Source organism: Eublepharis macularius, chromosome 9 (assembly GCF_028583425.1).
Source record: "Eublepharis macularius isolate TG4126 chromosome 9, MPM_Emac_v1.0, whole genome shotgun sequence".
Lineage (NCBI taxonomy): Eukaryota > Metazoa > Chordata > Lepidosauria > Squamata > Eublepharidae > Eublepharis > Eublepharis macularius.
Genome location: NC_072798.1, coordinates 7796990 through 7820092, shown reverse-complemented (window position 1 = coordinate 7820092; position 23103 = coordinate 7796990). Strand labels below are relative to the sequence as shown.

The window sequence follows — 23103 nt, the reverse complement described above, 5'->3', positions numbered from 1 at the left end:
AGCCCAATGCAGCCATTTTCTCCAAGGGAACTGATCTCTGGAGATCAGTTGGAATTCTGGGAGATCTCCAGCCTCCACCTGGGGGTTGGCAACCCAAACAAGCCCAAGGACACGGTCCCCGCCCCGCAGACCTTGCCATCTGCATCCCATCGGGCAGGAAGCCGGAAAGACGAACGCTGCCCCTTTAAGGGCAGCCGCCGCTCCCCCTCTCCCCCACTCTTGCGTTTAGAATTCGAGCACGTGACTCCAATCAGAGACACTTCCGGTCCTCAAGCGAAGGGGCCGCACGTGAGTGGAGAAGCGCCTAGCGAACGCCCGGCGCTTTACGTCACTTCGACCCCGCATATGGCCGCCGCCCTCGCGGCATCCGGAAGTGAGCGCCGGTCGGCGTCGCTCTCCCCTCCGCCCGGGCCTCTATGGTCTCCTCCTCCCCGTCGCTGCGGCTGACAAGATGGCGGCGGCGGCGGCGGCCTTCGGCTCAGGCCTGTGCCCGGCGGGCGCCCTCGAGAGCCGCGTCCTGGCCTACACCCTGCACCGCTGGAGCAGCTTCTCCTCCACGTACCTGCCCGAGTGAGTCGCTGCCTCCCGACCGCCCTTCAAGAGCCGCAGCCGGGGCCCGGGGGCGGCAGGCCGAGGGAGGCCCAAGGCCGCCGGCCCGACCGCCCCCTCCTCAATAGGGTGCAGTGGAGGCGAAGCAGGGAGGGATGGGGGAGGCGGGGGCGTCTCTCTTCCAGAGGTGACCTTTGGCCAGTTTTTTCTCAGCCTAGCCTACCTCGCGTGGGTGTTGTGAGGGCATAATGGGTTGGCAACCTCCAGGTGGGGCCTGGAGATCTCCCGGAATGCCAGCTGATCTCCAGGACGCGGGGATGGCTGCTGGTTTATTTATTTTTATTTATGTCACTGAGACTCAAGGCGGATTACATAGTGTGAGATTAGTACAGTCACTGTCAAGGACATTTCTGTGAACAATGCCCTAGAGTAAATAAACAATAATAAATAATAAATGCAGTTTACAAAGACATAGTATTAGCAAAAATCCAATACAGAGTTGAAAAAATGTCAAAACAGAGCACAAGCAACATAGGGGTGAAGTCTGTGGTCCCTACTTGTTAGTGGGGCAACTGAGACCCCCTCCCTACAATCCAGCCCTTCTTTGGCATTATATCCCGCTAAGATTCTTCCTTTTCCCCAACAACCCCCCAATATCCCTGAATTTCCCAGCTCAGACTTGGCAACTCAAGGGAAAGTTTAAACATCCCTGGCTGTCATTTGGAAGAGAGGGTGGTACTCAGCTGCACTCAGCACCTGCCCACCACGGCACAAATGGGTGCCGTGGTGGAGGGTGCCTTGTCATCAGTTGGAGGGTAGTGTTGCAGGGCAGGTGCTTAGTGCAGCTTGTGCATTCTCTCCTGTTTGGGGGGGTGAGTGGGTGGGCTGCGAGGACCCTGTACGTGGGCAAAATTAATATGCATTCTCTGTGGTGGTCCCTATCTTATGGAACAGCCTGCTTGAAGAGGCCAGGAAAGTTCCCATTCCTCTGACTTTTCACAAACTGCAAACCTGAATTATTCAGGACAGCTTTCTACCCAGATTGTAGGGATGTGCTTTAAGGAAATGAGTCAGAGAGATGTGTTGGTAGAGGAACAGGGACTGTAGACTATGCCACTTTATACTGCCTGTTATAAGCATGTTCTCGCTGGATAGTTCAGTGTTGGTTAATATGTCATGTCAGTTTGCTTATGTTCTGTCTCAGCATTGTTTTCAGCCCTGTATTGAATTTTTATGTGCTTTCAGATTTCTGCAGTCCTTATCCTATAGAGAGCCCCGTGGTGCAGAGTGGTAAGTGGCAGTACTGCAGCCCAAGCTCTGCTCACGACCTGAGTTCGATCCCGGCGGAAGCCGTGATCAGGTAGCCGGCTCAAGGTTGACTCAGCCTTCCATCCTTCCGAGGTCGGTAAAATGAGCACCCAGTTTCCTGGGGGTAAAGTGTAGATGACTGGGGAAGGCAATGGCAAACCACCCCGTAACAAAAGTCTGCCAAGAAAACATTGTGATGCGATATTCCCCCATGGGTCAGTAATGACTCGATGCTTGCACCTTACCTTATCCTATTGTATTTATTGAATGTTGATTGTATTGACTAACACTGTGTAATCCTTCCGGATTCTCTGCAAGGAAGGTGGTTTATGCAAAACAAATAGATAGACAGATAGATAGTAATGATTCCAGAGAGATAGCCATAGTAGTTTGACAGCAGAAATGAAAGGGAGTTCCCAGTGAGCAAGCAAGCTTTTATTCTAGCACAAGCATTTGTGGACTATCTGGAATCCTCTTGAAAGACTGGCATGTTCGTATGCTTGCAGAATCTTTTGTGGGCTTGAGCCTGCCTTTTGTCCAAGGCAGCACCCCCCCCCCCCCCCCGCCAGTGAGATTCCTTTAAACGCGAAGAAGGGGCTGGAAAACGACACGGTTGGTTGCGAGGCCCAGTTTGTGATGTGATGTTCTTTTGCAAAGCTGAAAAGCAGGCACGTAATGCACAGCGATCATTCTCGGGAACTGCAGTTTTGGGAGCTCGCACACACAGAACGTGGCTTAAGTGGTGAGCATTTTTAACACCTCCAGAGGCCCAGAAAAACGATTGGGCCTGTTGAGCTTCTGCCCAATGCTGGCAAAGCATCAACTCTGTGTGAATTCTGTGATAGAAAAAACAAGCAGGAGCACTTGTGGCACTTGAAAACAGGCCTTGGCAGATTTTCTTTTGCTGTATCTGCCACCCCAAAAATGTAGGAGCCGGACTTATTTTTCAGCCGCCATGTTTTTATATTCTAAAGACGGTACTTTTTAATGACAGCTACTGGCATGTTCGTATGCCAGTAACCCTAATCCTCAAATCTTCATAGTTTCCTGTCATTTTTAAAAAAGAGTTATGTCTTTTTTCTCATCACTTAAATAAGCTTTGTACTTCTGCTGAGGCGTTTAGAATAAATGACTGTGAAAAATACTAGGCATCACAATGAAATTTCTAAGCACTCTGGTGCCTGGGATTTGTCCACCCCTAACACTAAGACATTTCTATCCTGTAGCCTTTCATTACATAGTCGCTCTGGTCCGTAACTCTTATGCCAGCTAGCATAGAAACTTGATCCCAAAAAGGATATCTGCTTTTCTTTTGGGGGAAGAGGGGATGGATACCTGCTGGGAATTGTGGATGGTATTTCAGAGAGAAAGGGGGACTATAAATAAATACACAGTCTTTCTGAGATGGTTTTTGGACTATTTTTCATGGCATTTTAACAGTGTCATTGCTTGCCTTTGATGGTTTGGATTGTCATCTCGGTGGGTCCTGGCTGGAGAGTTAGGAATACAAGCATACAAACAAATCAGATATAAATAAGGGGGTGGGTGGATGGGAATGGTTTAAGGGCTCAGGGCTGTGTGTAGTTTTTTATTTTATGCACTTCCCTTTGTTTATGTGCAGCTGCTTAAAAACAGAAGCGTTCACCAAAAGGTCTTCTTTTTAACGTGGTTTCAGGTGGGTAGCTGTGTTGTTCTGCAGTAGAAGAGTAAGATTCTGGTACGGTAGCGCCTTTGACTCTCGAAAGCTCATACCTGAAAATCTGGTAGGTCTTTATGGCGCTACTGGACCCTAGTCTTGCTCTTTTAAAAGTCGTTTCAGGCAGGTGGCCATATTGGTCTGCAGTTGAACAGCAAGATTTGGGTCCAGTGGCACCTTAGAGCCCAGCAAGAAAGGAGCTTGAACTCTTGAAATCTTAAACCCTGAAAATCTCTAAGGTGTCACCGGACTCAAATCTTGCTTTTGAAGCTGAAAGGTAGCTGTAGGATGTTATGTGGTGTTTCTTTTAAGGGACATGGTGGGAGGGGGTTTTGGAGGAGGAAGGAGGGTCAACCTCTGTGCATGGCCATTAGTCTTTGATTTCGCTGTAGGTTGAAATCCCGGTTCTGTCATGACCGTGGGGCAGTTGGGAGGATAAAGTGGAGGGGAGAATAATGTTTGCCACCTCAAGCTCTTGGGAGGAGGACTGGCACGTTAAAAGTCAACGGGTTTTTTGTGGCACAAGGATTTTTTTTCCCCTGGCTGGAACTTATTGGTCATGGGGGGCGGAAAAGAGAAGCAGGGACATGTGGTATCACGTGTGATGGAATAGGTGTGGGAACAGGAAGGGGTAAAAAGGGCTTAATGCTTTCTTCTCAGCTCTCTACTGCTTTTATATACACTTCCTACCTCTTCGTACCAAGATAAAAACAGTCTCGTGGTACTTTAAACTTACCAGTCTTTAAGGTGAAGCAAGACTCCTGTTTATTTTCTGCTGCAACAGACTAATATAGATACCCCTGTGGACTTAAAGAGCCTTTCACAGATGCTCTATTTCCTCACTAGCATCTGGGCATGAAATCCACTTTGGATCTCTTTGTAAATATCAGACCCTTTACACGTCGTAATTGTTCCATAAAACTTATGTTATGTTTCTGTGCCCAGCAGGTTTAGTCTTTCTATAGCATTGCAAGCATACTTTGCTTAGTCTAGTGTGTCCCGGAGGGCAGGTTCCCTCTGAGAGCAGAATTAGAATGTGTGATGGAAACGGGAGGTTCCCAGTCGTGTGTGTGTCTGTTGTAAGCTAAAGAGGGAGGCGCTTGCAGGGGGCAATGAGAAAGGAGAGCTTAATTCTTTTTGTTTTTTTCCTTTCCTGCAAATGCTACCTGAAGATATTTTAAATAATTTTCTTTCCTAACTGTTTTTTGAAACTGGGAGTGAGCCCAGCTTGGAGGAAGGAGGTAAAACTGAAGAAGGGTGGAGGGCATGGATTCTCAAATTGTGGAGTTGAGAAGGAGAAGTGAGATCTAGAGATAATCTCATTTGCTTTGCTATGGCATGAATGGAAGGGGTACTAAAAAGGGCAGAACAAATAGTTCCTCGGCTGGAATAGTTGAGAAAAGGAATAAAACGTACACAGCTTCTTACTTGTATCCATCGCTGAAAGGAAGCCATGGTAGACGTAACTGTAGATGCTCATATTTGTATTTTGTTAGCCTTGTTTCTGCCTTTCCTTACTTCATTTGGTGGATGGCAGTTGTTGTTCATGTTGTGCTCTCCATGTACACAGCACCTTTCAGAGTTGTATAGGCTGCTCCAAAGGACAGCCAGGAAAAACAGAGTGACAAGAAAAGAAAGTGGGTGGATGTCATCAGATATACAGGCTTGGTTATAGCTGGGAATGCAAAAGCCGCTTGGAAAAGGTGAGATTTGTGGAGGGGTTTAAATTAAGGCAGAGAGTTGGCTCCATGCCTGTGTCCAAGGGGGGAGTTCTTCGCACCAAGCACCAGGGGAGAATGGCTAGAGTTAGTACCCTTGCCTTTCTCCTCACCCATATCCTGCTCTGGCCTAAATTTAGGCTGTAATTACTTTGGAGCGAGTGCGACATACCGTAACACCATAGTAAAGATATTTGACAAGATTTGGAGGGAAAAGAGTCCTCGGAAGGCACAATTTGAGGAGGAGAACTGGGCTGCAGAGATGGTAATGGAGCCAGGGTACATTCAGGAAGGCTCAGGTGGGGGAAGCCTGGGGCTACGTGGAGAGTTGGGTTGGAGACGTCTGAGCAGGCCCAAGAGTTAAATGCGTGCGGGGCCAAGCAGGAGTTATGTGAGAATGACAAGGGGGGAGCATAGGAAGGTTTCCAGAACGGGGCCAGAACCGAGGCTCCGACTTTTTACGTCTGGGAAGGAATCTGGGGAATGAAGTTACCTAATACTTGGACTGAAGTCAGTGCATGTGGTCTGTGCATGACTTGAGCAAGCTGAAGGCGATCAGCTTTCGGGAAGGCGTTTGCCTCCATCCCTACTGTATCAGCTAACGGCTACCAGTGATTTAAAAGGGTCCGAACAAAGGGGAAGAGGTGCAGAAAAGGGGGAAATCTGGTGCCGTGTTTAAGACCTACTGCGTCATGCTCTGAGTCTGGAGAAGAGGCGATTGTGTGCCTTTCCCCTAATGCTCACCCTGTTTGCTGAGGGGAGCTCGATCCCTGTGGCTTTCATTTACCTTTCGCTTTTGGACTCTGAAACGAACTTAAACCTGAACGCGCGCAGGCATGCTTCAAGCATTTGCTCATGTGATGTTTGCTGTTGGGAGTGAACTCTGTGCTCTGTGTGTACGGAGTTTTGTTTAGGACGCAAAAGGCTTTGAGTTTGCTCTAATCCTGGAGGTGTTTCTCTCCAGAACCGATGAGCCTTTTTCTAGTGTACTGGGCAGTGCTAATTTTAGGGCATATCTGCACAGCAGTTTCCTGTGTTGTAGGGTGAATACTGGAGAGCTAAACTGGAAGCAAGATAAATGTGTGCAGAGTGTCTCCCTGGAAGATAGTTTGCTATGCTTAGAGACAGACCACACAACTGAGTCTAGTGCTCTTAGGTTGGGTGGACTGCAGGGACAATGGGGAGGGTTCTTCAAAACCAAGGAGTGTGCATGTTCACTTGCATATAATGGATTGGATCCAAGTTAAATTTTCTATCCACGGACCAGAGCCTTTCCTGCCTCTTTCCTACCCACTGCAGCCCACTGATCACGTAAAACTGGATGGGGACCTTGAGACAAGGCATGAGGGGGAATATGCAGAAAGAAGGGGGATCGATGGAGATTGCCAATTTAGTCTGGGTGAGGCCCATAATTGTCAGGCTTGGGCAGCTATATAATAAGGCTAGGCAGTAGCTTTGTGGTGAATGTTGGGAGATGGCCGCCTGTGTCTCGTAGGGGAGGGGCTGAGGTTCAGTGCAAGAGCCTCTGCTTTGCATGCAGAAAGTCCCAGGTTCAGTCCCCTGCACAGGCAGTAGGGGATGTGAAATCCTGGAGAACCAGTCAGTCTGAATAGACCAGGGGTGGCCAAACTTGCTTAATGTAAGAGCCACATAGAATAAATGTCAGATGATGATGCATTGAAATGACTTCGGATGAAGAGGTGGGTTTGGGGGAGTGTCCTGATAGTGACATCACAGGAAGGGGTGGGGTTTTGGTGCAGTATGCTGGAAGTGAGATCAGTGCATCATGTCTTGCGGCTCTCACATCATTAGAAGGGGTGGAGCTTGGGAAGAGCCATCACCTGGCCTTTGACTTGGAAGTGAAATCACAAAAGTGATGTCACATTCTTGCTAGGCTTCATCCCCAAATTCCCCAGTTAATTTCTGAGTCAGACCTGACAACCCCAACATTTTTATTGAAAATATGAGAGACATGGAAATAAAGAAGGAAGGAAGGAAAAGAAGGGGAAAGACATGGAAGGAAAGAAGGAAAGGGAAGGAAAGACTTGGAAAAGGAGGAAAGGGGGGGAAAGGAGGGAGGGAAATAAACTAAACTAAAATAAAATGTATGGCCATGGTGATACTCAGAGACCACTGGGAGCCGCACAATAAGTCTAGAAGAGCCACATGTGGCTCTCGAGCCACAGTTTGGCCACCCCTGGAATAGACTATACTGGCTTTAATGGACCGATGATCAGATTCAGTATAAAGCAGTTTCGTTTGTGTGTTTGTTGTGTGTGTTCATCTTTCCCTCTTGCCTCCAATGGCCCTTTACCCGCCCTGGAGATGGAACAGCTGACACTTCTTCCCTATTTGTTCTCTTGAGGTCTTGGAACACAAAATCGCAAGCTACGCATGCCCAGTAGGGCAAGAAATGGGTGTTCGGGAAGCCCTGTTGCACGTGTGCATCTAGCCCTTCTGCATTTCAAGACAGCTGGGAAAGAGAGCTACCAGCTTTGTCTCTGGAGTGGAAGAGGCAGGCCCTCGGACAGCAGACCCTGTTGAGATGGTGCTGCCCGTATGGCCAATTTCTGATTGAGTCTTACCAGATGTGAGGTACAGCTACGAGTGCAAAGAACTAAAATACAAGCGTAATTTCTCTTCTGAAATCAGCAAACCAAACACAGCAAAACAATTAGTCAAAAGAAGAGTGGTGGCCCGTGGAAACCCATTGTATGCAAAGAAAAAAAAAAGGGAAAAAGAATTCGCCTCAGTTGGTTTTCAGCTGAAATAATTAGAATGAGTAGCTGGATACTCGTTGTCGGTTTTGTGTTAGGTTGTTACTTTTATGTCACCCTATCAAGAGAGCCACAGTGAGGGGCATCAGTGTGGAAGGGGCTCTTTCATCCCTTGGCATCTATTCACCCTTGTTTGGGGGGGGCATGTCTAAAGGCACTGCCCTTATTTCTCATGGTATGAATTTTGAGTTCTGTAGTATGAGAGTATTTTAGAACGAATTTTTCTTTCAGAGGGCAATGTCAGTAGCCAGTAATTGGCTTATAGTCCTTTTGTTTGATCATTTTTTTAAAAATCAGCGGTGGTGTTTTAGAGGGTTTTTTTTTTGGCAGATTATTGACAAATGCGTATAGCTGGCAAGGAGAGATCCAGCAGACTGCAGTAATGACTTCCCTTTGGGAGCCGTGATGGTTTGGGACACAACTTGAACGCAGTAATAATGCAAGCGAAAACAAAGTGTCTTGTTACGTGGACTTGCAGGAAAATATGAGCTCTTAAATGGCAACTGTAAAATGCTGATCGAGTGTGACTGGTCAAATCTTGGAACAGGTATCAGGGTACATGCAGTGACACAAACCCACTCCTTGCACCTTACGCAGAACCTAGTTGTGTTCCTTGGGGATACATTTTGTTGTGGGAGTACAAGGAACGCTAGCGTAGAATATACTTGCAGTGTTGCACCTCTGTTGTGAGAGGTCTCTCTGGTAAGGAGGCTCCAGAGGCTTTGTACTAATATCCTGGGATGTGAGTGGCACAATATCATTAATCACCTCCAGATGAAATGCTGCTGTGTATAGGGCCGTGAAAGCTTCTTTTGCCATTCCAAGGTGACTGGTATGGTCTGCTGCAAACATTTTCTCCGTCATATCTTTCCCCTAGAACGTGGTCCTTCCCCCCTCTCCGAGGAACTTGTTTCAATATAATGTTGGAGAACGACCTTTAAAACACTTGGAGGCCGAGAACTGCAAGGCCTCTGGTGTAGTTGGCCTGCTTGACGTTCGCTGCTTGTTTGTTGGCAGCACAGTAGGTTGTGATTTCGGTACGTTAAGGACACTGTTTTACATTTCAAGTACATATTAGCTTGACCTGAGCCTATTTTTGGAGAGGGAGAGAGGTGAAGAAGGGCAAGAGGTAAAACACTGTAAGCGTTGTTGTTGTGAGCACAGAGCGATCGTAGTGAAACTTGGTTTGTAAAGAGAGCTTGTTCAACAACACCACTTCCTAGTCTGACCTCATTCTAGGTTCTAACATGTCGTGCAAGGGCACTAATAGTATGGAAGAACACATACGTATTTTTTTTTACTGTAAAGCAGTAGCTTCTTTCATCTGGTGGAGTATTCTGTTTGGGAGGGCATTCTTAGGACGTCAGGAAGATTCCTGTACTCCTGCTTTTCTGCAAGATGCAAAATTGAACTGTTCAGGACGGCATTTGGATAAAGCGTAGAATATAAACTAGTCTTCGTTGGGTATATTATGCTTTGTCATCTTATTTTTGTAATCCAACGTTATTGCTCTCTTTGTATACTGTTCTCCAATCTTGTCTGTGTTAATGCATTGTTCTCTAATTTTGTTAGATCTGTGTATTGTACTTATTGTGTTGTTTTTAGTTGTAATCTGCCTTGAGTATCAGTGAGAGAGGCAAAATAAAAAAGAAACAGGACCTTCCAGCTTTCTTCTGATAGCCAGAAGATGTAAAACGATCACCTTCCAATTGCAGCTGGCGGGAAGTGTCTGTCTGTAGATGAAGGAACAACTGTTGTCTTTCGGCAGACTGGATCAGAGATGCTTTTGTCAGATGCATAGTTGCTTTTCTGTTTGCTAAGCTCGTTGTAAGAATTCCATTTATAGTGGAAGGTAAGGTGAAGCTCAAGTTCCACTAAAGAGAGGCAGTACGTAAATAAGGAACTTCATCCATTTGTTTGTTTGAGTCCCCCAGTTCTCTGTGGTGCTCAGGACACCGTATTTCTCTTTTCAGTAACCTTCTGAAGCTGAGTTGGGATTCAAACCCAGAGCACCTCCCTCTCTCAAGTCCAAAACATACCTTCTGTCTACACTAGCTACTGCTCCGTGTTGATTTTACTTTTCTGGGGATCCTTTCACATCTGTAAAGCTTCTCTGATTTTGGAGGGGTGATTCTGAAATTCAGCATTCCACTTTCCCTCATTCTGATTCTTATGTGCATATAACCAAGGCGTTGGGTAATGCTTAATGGCTCTGACTGCTCCTTATAGTTCATTATCAGTAGGGTGTGTGAAAATGTCTGCCCAGCAAAGAAAAAGGGAAGAAAAGCTAAGGGGGAACGATAATGCTAGCAGAAATGTAATATGCAAGTAGCTTAAATGCATTTCCTAAGCTCTTAACTGCTTTTCATTGTCCTCTTTTTTACTATTTCTATGAAGTCTGCAGGAGAACCTGTGAAACAGCTCTGAGTCAAGCATCCTACACAATTTATTTTGTTCTTTATGGGAACTGGGGACTGCTGCTGGCACTTAGCTGATATCTGTGCAGGCTGCACAGCTGGGAATGTCTTCTAGGGGACTGCAGGCTTCAAAAGTCAAGGCTTTGCCAGTGAACAAAAAATAATCTCAATGATTTGAGCGAGTTAAAGGGTAGAAAGAGGATTTTTCTACAAGTGTGATAAATGCATTTTTTTTAGGGCGGGGGGCGTTGGTGGCCCAGGCTTATTACGCTCAGTATATGAAACATCTTAAGAATCAGCAGGGCTCTGGGCTGTGCAGATTAATTTGCTGTTCTCCTTTCTCTTACAAAAATGGAATATGAAGAACATACATCTTCATAAGCGTGGATAGTTTATGGCTGAAGCTAAGCAGGTCTCAGCTTGTTCAGGAGCTAGACAAGAAACTCCATGCCATGTAAGCCCTCCTGAGGTTCCTCAAGCAAGGCTGGAATACAAATGCTGCCGGCACGGCCCATAACACAGTGGGGAAGCCATCGTAAGTATAAGAGAGTGCCATACTGGGATCCAAAAGAAGCACGTTCAAATATCTACTCTTCCGTGAAGTTCACTGGGATACTTTGGGCCAGTAACGTATTTTCAGCCTCATCTACCTCACAAGGGTAAGGATGTTGTGAGGGTTAAATGGTAAGGGAAATGCTGGTGTGCGGCTGCCATGTAGTCCTTGGAGGAAATTATATTAGATAGACAGGTAATGGTCATAACTGGTCAGGATAATTGCTCTAACGTTACTAATAACTTTGTAGAGCACTATTTGTATACGTAAAAGAAGCAAATCTAGATTAGGGGAAATTGACAGCTGTGCGTTGGGAAGCAGAAAACAGAACCCTTCCAAACTATTCTCTGTCTAAATGGGGAAGATGTTTCTCTTTAGTACTGAATGATTTTAATGATCGTATTTCATCTGATCGATTATATTTGATCAAACTATTCAAGATGTTCAAAGGACATGATTTGCCTCTTGAATGCCTGCTCAGCCAATTCAGTTTCTCGTCTCCTCTGCGAGCATTTGTTAATGTATTTAGACAGTAAGAAAATTGCAGCGATACTGTTTTACTCAGCTTTGTTTTCTGAACAAACGGAGAAAAGCTTGTTTTTCAACAATTTGGATGCTTTGACACTTTTTAAATAGCATTTAAGTACAAATGCATTGACAAGTTTTTGGCTCAGCACTGGGAATTGCAATTCTTGAATTTTTGTTTAGGTGATCATGTTTTTTCCCTGCAAAAAGCCTCTTGCTAGTTTTAGCTTGGAGATGTAACTTGCACCACATATCTGTTTGAGGGGGAAAAAACCTCCCTGAGGAGCTACTAGTTTTTGCAGACTTGATAATACTTATTTTAAAAAGCTTCTAACCTACCTTTATCTTCAAGGGAAACTCTACTTACAGGCAGGGCTTTTTTTGAGACGGAATGTCTTGGAACAGAGTTCTGGCAGCTGTTCAAAATACCCACGTGACTGGTGTTACATGGGTATTTTTTAAAAGGGCCTATTTTGGCCATGTTGGGCCTGGATCAGGCCCAAAACGGCCTGGATCGGGCTGCTGCCAGGAGGGGGAGGGTTCCCCCACCTGTCACCGTCCCGATTCTGGCCGTTTTGGCCCCAATCTGGCCGTTTTGGCCATTTTGAGCTCTTTTAGGGCCCAAAACAGCCCGGATTGGGCTGGTGCTGGGCCAGGGAAGGTTCCCCTGCCCGCCAGTGACCCGATTCAGGCTATTTGGGCCCTGACATGGGTCATTATGGCCGTTTGGGCCCATTTATGGCTTAAAATGGCCTGGATCGGGGCCAAAACAGCCAGGATTGGGCTAGTGCTGGGCAGAGGAGGGTTCCCCGTCCCGCAGCTGCCCATTCCAGGCTGGTTCAGCCCCTATATGGGCCACTTTGGTGTTGTTTTGACCGTTTTGGGCTCATTTAGGGCCCCAGATGGCCAAAAGGGGCCCAAAACGGCCATGATCAGGCCCAAAATGGCCAGCATTGGGCCCCTGCTGGGCGGGGGAAGATTTCTCCACCTGGTAGCGGCCTGATGCTGGTCATTTCAAGCCCCTTTTGGCCATTTTGGGCCTGATTTGGGCCCAAAATGGCCTGGATCGGGCCCAAAATGGCCTGGATTGGGCTTGTGCTGGGCAGAGGAGGGTTCCCCACCCAGCAGCTGCCCATTCCAGGTTGGTTCAGCCCAGATCTGGGCCACTTCGGTGCTGTTTTGACCGCTTTGGGCTCATTTAGGGCCCCAAATGGCCACGATCAGGCCCCAAATGGCCAGCATTGGGCCCCTGCTGGGCGGGGGAAGATTTCCCTGCCTGGCAGTGGCCTGATGCTGGTCATTTCAAGCCCCTTTTGGCTATTTTGGGCCTGATTTGGGCCCAAAATGGCCTGGATCGGGCCTGAAATGGCCAGGATTGGGTCTCTGCCTGGTGGGGGAACATTCCCCCACTCAGCAGCTGCATGATTCTGGCCATTTTGGGCCCAATTCAGGCCCCAAATGGCCAGGATCAGGCTGCAGCCCAGCGGGGGAGTGCTCTCCCATGTGGCAGCAGCCTGTCCTAGGCCAATCTGGGCAGAATGGCCCAGATTGGGCCCTAAACAACCAGGTTTGGGCTGCTGCCCTGCAGGGGAGTGCTTTCTCATGTGGCAACAGCCTGTTACAGGCTGCTCCGGGCCATTTTGGACCCGTTTTGGCCCAATTTGGGCCCGAAATGGTCCAGATCCGGCTGATGCCAGGCAGGGGAGTGCTCCCCCGCTGCAGAGTGGCCTGTTCTGGGCCGAATTGAACCTGTTCCCATGGAGCACAGAAGAGCTCCTGGGGCGGCCACTTCTGTGTGATGACATCACTTCCTGGAAATGATGTCATCATGCAGTCCCGGGAGCGTGTGCATCTATTGAGAGGCGCGCCACCTTCTCCCAGGAGTTGCCCTAGGTGAGAGTTCCCCCACCTCTTTCTCCAAAAAAAAGCCCTGCTTACAGATATTCTGTAAGTAGGATGTTGAGCTTGTGTTCACTGGAGCATATCTAGAGCAGGAGCGCCTTTTTAAAGCAGCAACCGCGCCCCCCCCCCCCCAAAGATAGGAAATGTCTAAGATTAACTATTGGTGCAGCTCTGTCATCATTTAATGGTGATTTGGAATTATGTTTTAGTAAACACTGATCTTTGCTTGGTTGTGTGTGTTGTGGGGGGAGGTAGGTAAATCTAATATTTTTAAATCATATTCATAGATCATATTCAGTTTGTGTCTGACTCAGGCAGTCCAGTCCTGAACACTTTGAATCGGAAGTTTCCCTCATTTAGTTCAATGAGACTTCCCATAGAATGTGCATAGGATGTGTCCTTGGTACGCATGCTGCCCTCGGCATGGTGGCAAAATCTAATACCTGGGAGAAAATCATAGAATCATAGGGGTGGAAGGGACCTCTAGATCATCTAGTCCAACCCCCTGCACAGTGCAGGAAATTCACAATTACCTCCGCCCACACCCCCAGTGACCTCTGCTCCATGCCCAGATGTCAAAATACATCAGGATCCCTAACCAAAGTGGCCTGGGGAAAATGGAAATACGGGATCCCTCTCTGTTTCAGTATACAAGTTTGTGGGTTTTGGAGATGCGTGACTTGAGTGCAGAATGCTAACTTAGTAGTATGAAACCTTAAGTCTACTTCATTAATTCAGAAACATGACTAATAATTTGGGAGGCTTCTGATTGTAAAAATATATTTCCCATGGATGCTAAAAAAAAAAAAGAAGCTGCTTTGGATAGAGCAAAAATGGTTTCCAGAAGTACAGAAAGTGATTTGTCCATATCTTTTTGTTGCCCAGTGCTACTAATAAAAATCTCTTTGGAAAGCCGCTTGCTAATAACAAAATGAGGTAATTCTCAGCTTTTGCTACTGGTAAAGAGAACAGAAACCAAATGGTACTTGGGCAGGACAGAATTAGGTTGCCTGACCTAATATTCAGCACCTAACACTAAGAAAAGAATATTCAACTACAGTTTGTGGCTTCAATATTACTTTCACTGAAAGTGAAAGTTGGCCTACTGTATCCACGAGGCAGATAGTATTCATACTAAAAACTGCAAAAAGAAGGGGGATTTTGCAAAGAGGGGTCACTTTAAAACAAGATCCAAAAAGGGTAATCAGTAATTAAAGAACACCCTGATAATTAGAGTGAGTTTGAAGCTATACTGGGTTGGAAGGTTTATAATCATAAAAATTTAGATGCATTACTGCCTTTAGAAGGATGCACATTTTAAATATTTTAGCAACAGAAGATGTTGCCTTAATTCTGATAAGTACTTGGAAGCTGATCTACAAAATATCTCATAAAATTACTAGTGCTGGTTTGGAGTGGCGTGCGAGTATTCCAAGACGGAAGAGTCCATTTAAGATTGTTTCATAAGATGCCGCCTGTATTTTCACTTGAGAACATTCGGGTATGTTTTTGGACAGTGGGTTCTGTGGCAAGTTGTCTGAACAACTTGTGGCAAGTTCTCAGGCACGCGATACTCCCTCGCTCCATGAATGTACTACTTGGTAATATTCCAGAATATCCTCCTCTTCTCTGAAAACGGAGCACTGGATATGCTGTGAAGGTTCACTTTACTTGAGAGAGAGAGGAGGGCATTTTGGATCCCACCCTTGTGGAGGGGTTGTCCTGGGCATCTGTTTGGGTGTTGCAACCACCTTCAGATGACTCACCCACCCATGCTCTTATGTTCTTTGTTCATTCTCAGATTTTGCTCGGTGTTACATTTTTCTGTGTTGACCAGTGTTATTTCTTGGTGCCTCCCATGGTGCCATTGTTTCTGTACCAGTTTGTTTTTGTTATGTGCTGTCAAGTCACCTCCAATCTATGGCGACCCTATGAAGGAAAGACCTCTCAAACCTCCTATCATTAACAGACTTGCTCAGATCCTGCAAACTGGAGAATTCTCCATTTTTTCTGTTAAGTCAGAAGACTCAAGTATCTTACAGTGGCTAAGGGCTCCTGGTCCAAAGGGGTCCCAAAATGTGGCTGATTTATCTCACTACAAAAGCCTTCATACTGAAGATGGATAGCCATGTTGGTCTGCAGTAGAACAGCAGGATTTGAGTCCAGTGGCACCTTGGAGACCAACAAGACTTTCAGAATGTAAGCTTTCGAAAGTCAGTGCTCCCTTCTTCAGACACAAGTATGATGGGCAGTACTCCCTCAACTGGAGACAGAAAGATCAGCCTTCCTCCTCCTCCTGTTGTTGGTTATTATTTTGTAAACTTGTCTCCTGCCCTTTCTCCAGGGAGCTAAGGATGATATACAGGGTGGTTCTTTGATTTTTATCCTAACAACCACCTTGTGAGGTAGGATAGAGCCAATTTGGTGTAGTGGGTAAGAGCGGCGGGACTCTAATCTGGAGAACCGAGTTTGATTCTCCACTCTTCCACTTGGGTGACCTTGGGTCAGTCCCAGCTTCCAGGAGCTCTCTCAGACCCACCCACCTCACAGGGTGATTGTTGTGGGAACAACAACAACAACATACTTTGTAAACCGCTCGGAGTGGATGTTAAGGTGTCCTGCAGTATATAAATCGAATGTTGTTGTTGTTGTTGTTATAGAATGACAGGCCTGAAGTCAGACAGCAAGGCACTTGTAGCAGAATGGAGTCTTGAATCTGAGCCTCCCACATCCTAATCTGACATCATAACCACTGTACTATGCTTGCTCTTTATAATATTATGGTTTATAATTTTATAATTTGCCATCTGTCTAAAGACCAGGCGTAGGTAGCAATGACTGTAAAACCTTTGGAATAGCTATATATATCTCAATATTGCAAATTTTCAGGGGATGGCTCTTCACTCAGGACCGGCTGCTCACTGGGATCTTATCTCCCCTCCCCTCCAGTGCTGTGGAGGCAGAGGATACTTGGCACTGCATGGCACATCTTAGCGGGGGCGGGGGCGGCACAGACGTTGCAGGCAGCCACGTACCCCTGGAATGGAAGATTTGATGTGAGCCGCTCTCCTTGTCTTTACTGGGGAATCGCCTTGGCCACTGTCCTCACCTTTCATCCTTCTGCTTCCTTCCTTTTAGCCTGAGGCTTAATTTGGGGGGCAGGGGGAGAACTGGGCTTAGAGAATGCAAGACAAAACACAATTCCCACCCCTACCACCCTGCAAAGGTTTCTTTAATCTGTTTCAAGGAGGACCAGCCCCTTAAGTTCAAAGGCTGCACAAGCTGAGGCTGAATCCAGACAAGACAGAGGTAATGCTGGCCGGGAAGGCAGATGTTCTAGAGGGATTAAATCCACTTCTCCTGGATGAAGTTGGCTTTCTCAGAGCAGGTTATGGGCTTGGGGGGTGCTCGCGGACCCTGCTCTTTGAAAAGCAGGTCGGAATGGTGGCCAGGAGCGCGTATTATCCGCTGCACCTGGTGTGCCAGGTCTCTCGATACCTAGACTCTGGACACGCTGCTCTGTGCTTCTGTAATCTCTTGGTTGGACTACTGTAATGTGCTTTATGTGGGCCTGCCCTTGAAAACAACCAGGAAACTACAACTAGCCCAGAAAGTGGCAGCACGACAATCGTTGGGGGCTCACTGCTGGGAACATAAGTTGCCCATGTTGGTTGCGGGTCAGTTTCTGAGCTGAGTTCAAAGTGGTGTTTATGACCTTTAAAGCCCTTCATGACCCAGAACCCACATATTTGAAGGACCGTCTCCTTTCTTATGTCCCCGTATGCCGCCTGCAGTCTTCAGGCAGCAATCTGCTGGCAATCCCACCTCTTAGGGTGCCTCATCTGGCATCAGCCAGAGCTTGGGTCTTTTCGATCGTGGCTCCTACTCTGTCGAACAGGCTCCCTGAAGAGGTGAGGGAAGCCCCCACCTTGGAGATCTTTAGGAGGTGCTCCAAGGCCTCTCTGTTTGCCTGGGCTTTTGAGAGGGTTTAAATGACAGGCATATTTAAGGAAGGGAGAGAGTGATTTGGGGATTGTTATTTTATTTTAGTTTTAACTAAATGTTTTTAATTTATTATTGTAAGCTGCCTTGAATCATTAGGGAAGGAGGGGTAAAATGTTTTAATAAATAAAAAAGATGGAGGAGGCACTGGCCTCTGAGGACATGGTTCTTCCGAGACCAGTTCCCCCCACTTACGAAGTTTTCATGTGTTCTTGCTTGTGTGTGTGTGTTTATACAGAATCTGTATCAAATACAGTAAAGCTGCTGCGTTATAATCAGGAAATTAATGAAAGCAAATATGTCTACTCACTAAATACTGCCAATAGTCTTAAGTGTAGGGTTGGATCCAGACTAACTCTACGGTTTCCACCGATTTTCCCCTTCCCGTTGCAAACCCGTCTTATTTCATTTCTCAGGGTCCCCTATCCCTCAAGCGCAGCGGTTTGTGAAAGTTGGAGGGGTGGGGTGGGGGAGGTGGGGAAAGTTGATTCTGCCATTAGAAAATTCAGTCTAGATCCAACCCATATGCTAGAGGGTGTTTGGGCTTTGGTAGAACCTGGAAGTGAAGAGCGCACCCTATACATAGATAGTAGCAGTAAGAAGCAGCCATGCTTGCCTTATTGGGCAGTGCTGCTTGGTTAAGGAAGGGGGGGCGTATTTTAGGACTTGGCAAAGCTTTCTACTCCCCCCCCCCTCCCCAGGATTCTCCTGTAGCAGAACGCCATCCAGCCCACTTTCAGGCCCTGTCAAGTATTTGGTTAAGTGACTGTGGATACATGTGGGCTGACCATATGTTCTTATTAGTGGTGGTATTTATAGCACCCCAAATCTTGATCGCTAAGTTGGATGTAGACAGCTAACACCTGTGTGATGTCGGCTGACGGGGCAAAGGTGTGTTGTTTGTGAAGTTGCCAAATTGTCATACGCATTTGTGTGCTGCTCATGCTTCTCAGGTTTGTATGTGTTTCACAGCTATCCTTCTGTCATTTCAGTAAGCTCACCGCAGTGCTTTATTTTTACAACGGCCCTGTGAGGTAGACCAAAAGATAATGCCTGAGCCAAGTCTACTCATTAGGTTTCATAACTGACTGGGAATTTCTGCCTAAGTGTCCTGCATCCAAATCTAGCATTAGCAACTATATCATATATCCCCATAAAATTTTAGTATTTATACATTGAGATCTTTGTCTGGTGATGTCTGTTGGGTTTTGGTAATATTCAGGGCTGTGTGAATGAATTAAAAATCTCTTGATATACTGAAGACGCCCATTATTGAAACAGACAAGGCGTTTTAAAAATTTTGATTTAATATTAAATACTTATAAAAACTGCAGCATAAAGGGGCTGCTTTGAATGAAGCATCCTCTCTTCTGAAATGGTGTTTGCTGCCATGCGGATGTGATTTTTTTTAAAAAAATTCAGAACTACATTTATTTAAAATATTTATAAGCCTGCTTTTTCCCCAAGCAAAGGGGGCTGAAGTTGGGCTACAGAATATTTTATCACCATTTACTTCATTTATATATTGCATTTGAACCTGGGTCTCCTCAGGATACTTACACAGATTTAATCTGCAATCAGTATTAAGTGGCTGTGTTGACCATAAATAAAGTTTTGCTGAAATACAGAGGTTTAATTGACTATTTCTTTAGTCGAGTGATAGCCGTAGTAGTATCTTTTTAATATCCTTTCTTTTTTTGTCTTGTATCTATGATTAGTTTTGGAATAGGAGCCAAGTTATAATGGCCAGGCCTGCGTAAGAGCTATCTGATCTACTGGTTCTGCTCCAACTCTCTTTGTGACTTTAATTTTGCTAGATGATGGTGGAGGTTTCTACTTCGCGGTGAATAAAATGAGAGGAATAGGAAGCATTTGTCTCGGCAGGCTACATTATGAAGCCCCGAAAATCAGACTTATACTAGTTTACCATGAGTCGCTTACACTGATGTGATTTGGAACAGCAGAATTTGAGTCCACCGGCACCTTACAGACCAACAATATTTTCAGGGTATAAGCTTTTGAGGAACTGATGTGATTTATATCTTTTGGAGCAAGACTGAAAGCTTCCTGACATGTTTCCTTAAGCCCGTTATAGATAGCTATTTAAAATGTCGAACATGATTGAAAACAAGGAATCCCAGGAAGATGACATTTTTTCTAAGTTTTGTGGCCCCAAAAGGACTCTCTAAGTGGTGTCACATGCCTGACAGATTGAAGCAGTGAACAAAATTCAGCTTTGAAAAAGGGAAGCATAGATTATCCAACCCGGCTAGGAGATAGATGATCTCTTCTATCTTTGCTCATTGCCCGGATTGCTCAACATGCATAGAACTTTCCGGGGTAGAGTGCCATCAGATACCGAATTATATCTGGTTTGAGATTTTATGTAGAAAAAAGTGACAACTAGCTGGTGATTTCCCAAATCGCAATCTTGTTTTTGATATAAAGAATATTTTCTCCAATGGCATAAATAAGCACTTACCTTATCATCCATATTGAGGATTTTGTGTTGGTGAGAACTTAGGGGGGATTGTATATTGGAACGGAAATGCTGGTAACCTATTCACTATACTTCTTTACTCCCCAATGGTGACCCAAAGCGGTTTACATCGTTCTCATCTCTGTTTTATCCTCACATCGACCCTGTGAGGTAGGTTATGCTGAGAGCATGTGACTGGCCCAAGGTCACCCAGATAGCATTTATGGCAGAATGTGGGCTTTAAACCTGGGTCTCCCAGATCCTAATCCAACCAAGCACACTCTACGTTGTATTGTCGAGGGCTTTCACGGCCAGAGAACGATGGTTGTTGTGGGTTTTCCAGGCTGTATTGCCGTGGTCTTGGCATTGTAGTTCCTGACGTTTCGCCAGCAGCTGTGGCTGGCATCTTCAGAGGTGTAGCACCAAAAGACAGAGATCTCTCAGTGAGAGACCACGGCAATACAGCCCGGAAAACCCACAACAACCAACACTCTATGTTGTTTGACAAACTGAGGCCGAGAGAGGCTGTTATGCATAGACACAAGTTCCAAAGAGTCGATGGTGTGTTGCAAGAGAAAAGCAAGTGTGTAAACTTCCAGATGGCGCCTGCCACCTGTTTCAGCTGCTTAGAAGCAGCTGCAGGAACAAAAGTCTGTCTTCAAATGGTCATTTTGGGTGGGAAGAGGCCATTCTCAATTGAAGCAACAAGTGCCTGGTGAGGCATTTATTTGGGATGGCCTTTTTTTGTCTGGAGTTCTCCATCTCCTGTGGGCATGAGAGTAGCTGCTCCGGTGGAAGAAATGGTGATTACCTTATTGATAGAGGGCTTGGATTTTTCCATCTTGCCAAAGGTTGATTATTGCTGGGTGGAAGAATCTGTTTAGGAGGTACCAAATAGTTTAAGGTTTAAGGAAGAAAGAAGTGGTTGAGAGACAGTTGTAACTTGGAATGGTTTTAGGTGGGTAGCCTTGTTGGTCTGCAGTAGAACAGGAGGATTTGAGTGCAGTGGCATCTTAAGAGATGCACAAGATATTCAGTGTGTAAGCTTTTGAGAGTCAGAGCTCCGTTCTTCGGACACAAGTCTGAAACTTTTCAGAGTCAGAGCTCTCTTCTCAGACATGTGTCTGAAGAAGGGAGTTCTGACTTTCAAAAGCTTACACCCTGAAAATCTTGTTGGTGTCTAAGGTACCACTGGACTCAAATCCAGCTGGGAATGGATTAGGCATATCTGAAGGGCCCCTTAAGCAGAGTTGGCTTATTAATCCTTGTAGCACAGCCCTGTCTATTCTTTTTGGTACACGTTCAGGGTTCAGAGAAGAAGTGGGCTCTTTGTGCTGTTCAAGGGATAGTATGTGCGAAACACTTTGAAATGAGGAGAAACTTGCAGGAGGAAAATGGGCTCTCTCCACTGGAGCTGTGCTGTTGCCTGAGTGGAATTTGAAAAATGAAACTAATGCCCTGAATTCTTTTTCTGTGTATTTTTTAGAAATATTTTAGTGGACAAGCCCAACGATCAATCTTCGCGGTGGTCTTCTGAAAGCAACTACCCTCCTCAGGTAACTGTTTTAGTTCTACCTCTGCTATTGCAAGCCTGCTTTGATTGGTTAGGGTTAAATTACGAGGTTTTTTTGTATTTCAGTTGTGACTGGCATCTAATAATACCTATGCATTGTGGGTTTTTATTGTCGAGTGTCGCTGTTTAGCCCTCATACTGTGGAGCAAAGTAGTCTGATGCAAGAATCAGTGTGTTGAAGGGTCCTGTGGACATGCAGGAGAGTGGTAAATAGCCCTCCCAAATATTGGTGGTGAGTCATCTTAGATTCTGCATGTTCACATGGCATAGTGGTCTTTACCCCATGGATTGGGACCCTCCGGTGGGTTGTGGAGCCCCACTTGCTGGATCATGGACCCCTATGGAACTGCCAATTTGCTTGGAAGGACCTACTGCTAGTGAGCATGTGCAGAGAGCAACGGTGCTATGCCTCTTCCCTCTCTTTATATGCAGCTTCAGCCGCACAGCAGGTTGTTGTGACAAGGCATCCCGGCGGTGGAGATGATTCCTCCATGGCTCTAACCCTCGGCTTGTTCATCATAGCAGCATTTCTCTTGGTGATCAGCTTGTGTTTCTGGTCCCTGTTTCATGTGGTCTGCTGCACTGGCCTTGACACCCAGTGAGATCATAACTTTGTTCTTGTCTTGTCGTATGACTATGATGACTTGTCATATGACTATGATGTCATGTGCTTGCTGCTAAGGGGGGCCCAGGCGGCTGCCTAGGGAGTTAGTGGTGGATCCCCAGGTCTGCAAAGGTTGCAGGCTACAGCTCTGGTAAGCACATTAGAACACTTGTTCATGCTGGGGTGGGGGCAAGATAATTCTCCTTAGAGAGGGTTCTTACACGAGAGAGAGAGAGAGAGATCCCAGGCATCCGAAGTCCCTGTGGCCTTGGCAAAGGAGAGGCATTTCTTCTCCACCATGAAGCCGTCCTCTCCAGACACTGCATATGTGTTGCAGAGGCCATGAAGGGCTGAAGGAAGATAGGAAAGGCCTGATTGATCATGTTTGTGGGAGGGGCAGGAGAGAGGCCCTAGGCCCAAAGCAGACACAGTGGAAGAGTGATGGCTAAAAAACTGTGAGCAGGCCAAACACATTGTTTTGTGAAAGCTATCTGTGCTTCCTCAGTACCGTAGGACCTTTTAGGTAGCTGAATAACTCGGAGTTTTGCAGCTTATCACCAGTTACTCCCTCCACCCCCAAGGATGGCATAGGAGCCACATGGCGGGAGAAATGTTTTATTTAATTTAATTTCTTTCTTTCCTATTCCTGCCTGTCAGGAGCCTTAGTGGTTAGCGGCGATATAAAACATGCCATGAAACAATTTTAACAAAAGCAGGTAAAATTAAAAAAAAAACCAAATGATTAAAAAACCATCCTGCAGACTCTGAGGGTATCTCAGTAGCATCGTATCTCAGGACGTTATGTTATGTGGTTCTCACTTTTCCAGAGCCCTTAGTAAAGAGTCCAGTAGCACCTTTGAGACTAACCAACATTATGGTAACAAGCTTTTGAGAGCCACAGCTCTCTTTGTCAGATGCATGCATAAAGAGCTGTGGTTCTCGAAAGCTTACGCTACAATAAAGTTGGTTAGTCTTAAAGGTGCTACTGGACTCTTTACAA

General features: G+C 46.1%; 1 protein-coding gene across 2 annotated transcripts in view; it reads left to right on the top strand.

Moving 5' to 3' along the window:
* The first annotated feature begins 432 nt into the window (after positions 1–432).
* Positions 433–23103, top strand: part of MKLN1 (muskelin 1) — a 107762-nt gene continuing 85091 nt past the window's right edge. The window contains exons 1-2 of one of the 2 annotated variants that reach the window (XM_054989198.1): positions 433–570; positions 21413–21482. In XM_054989198.1, the coding sequence (XP_054845173.1) occupies positions 452–570; positions 21413–21482 (189 nt within the window). In that variant the 5' untranslated portion in view covers positions 433–451. Of the gene's footprint in view, positions 571–10981; positions 11001–21412; positions 21483–23103 lie in introns of those variants that run through there. The other variant, XM_054989201.1, reaches the window with a different exon arrangement.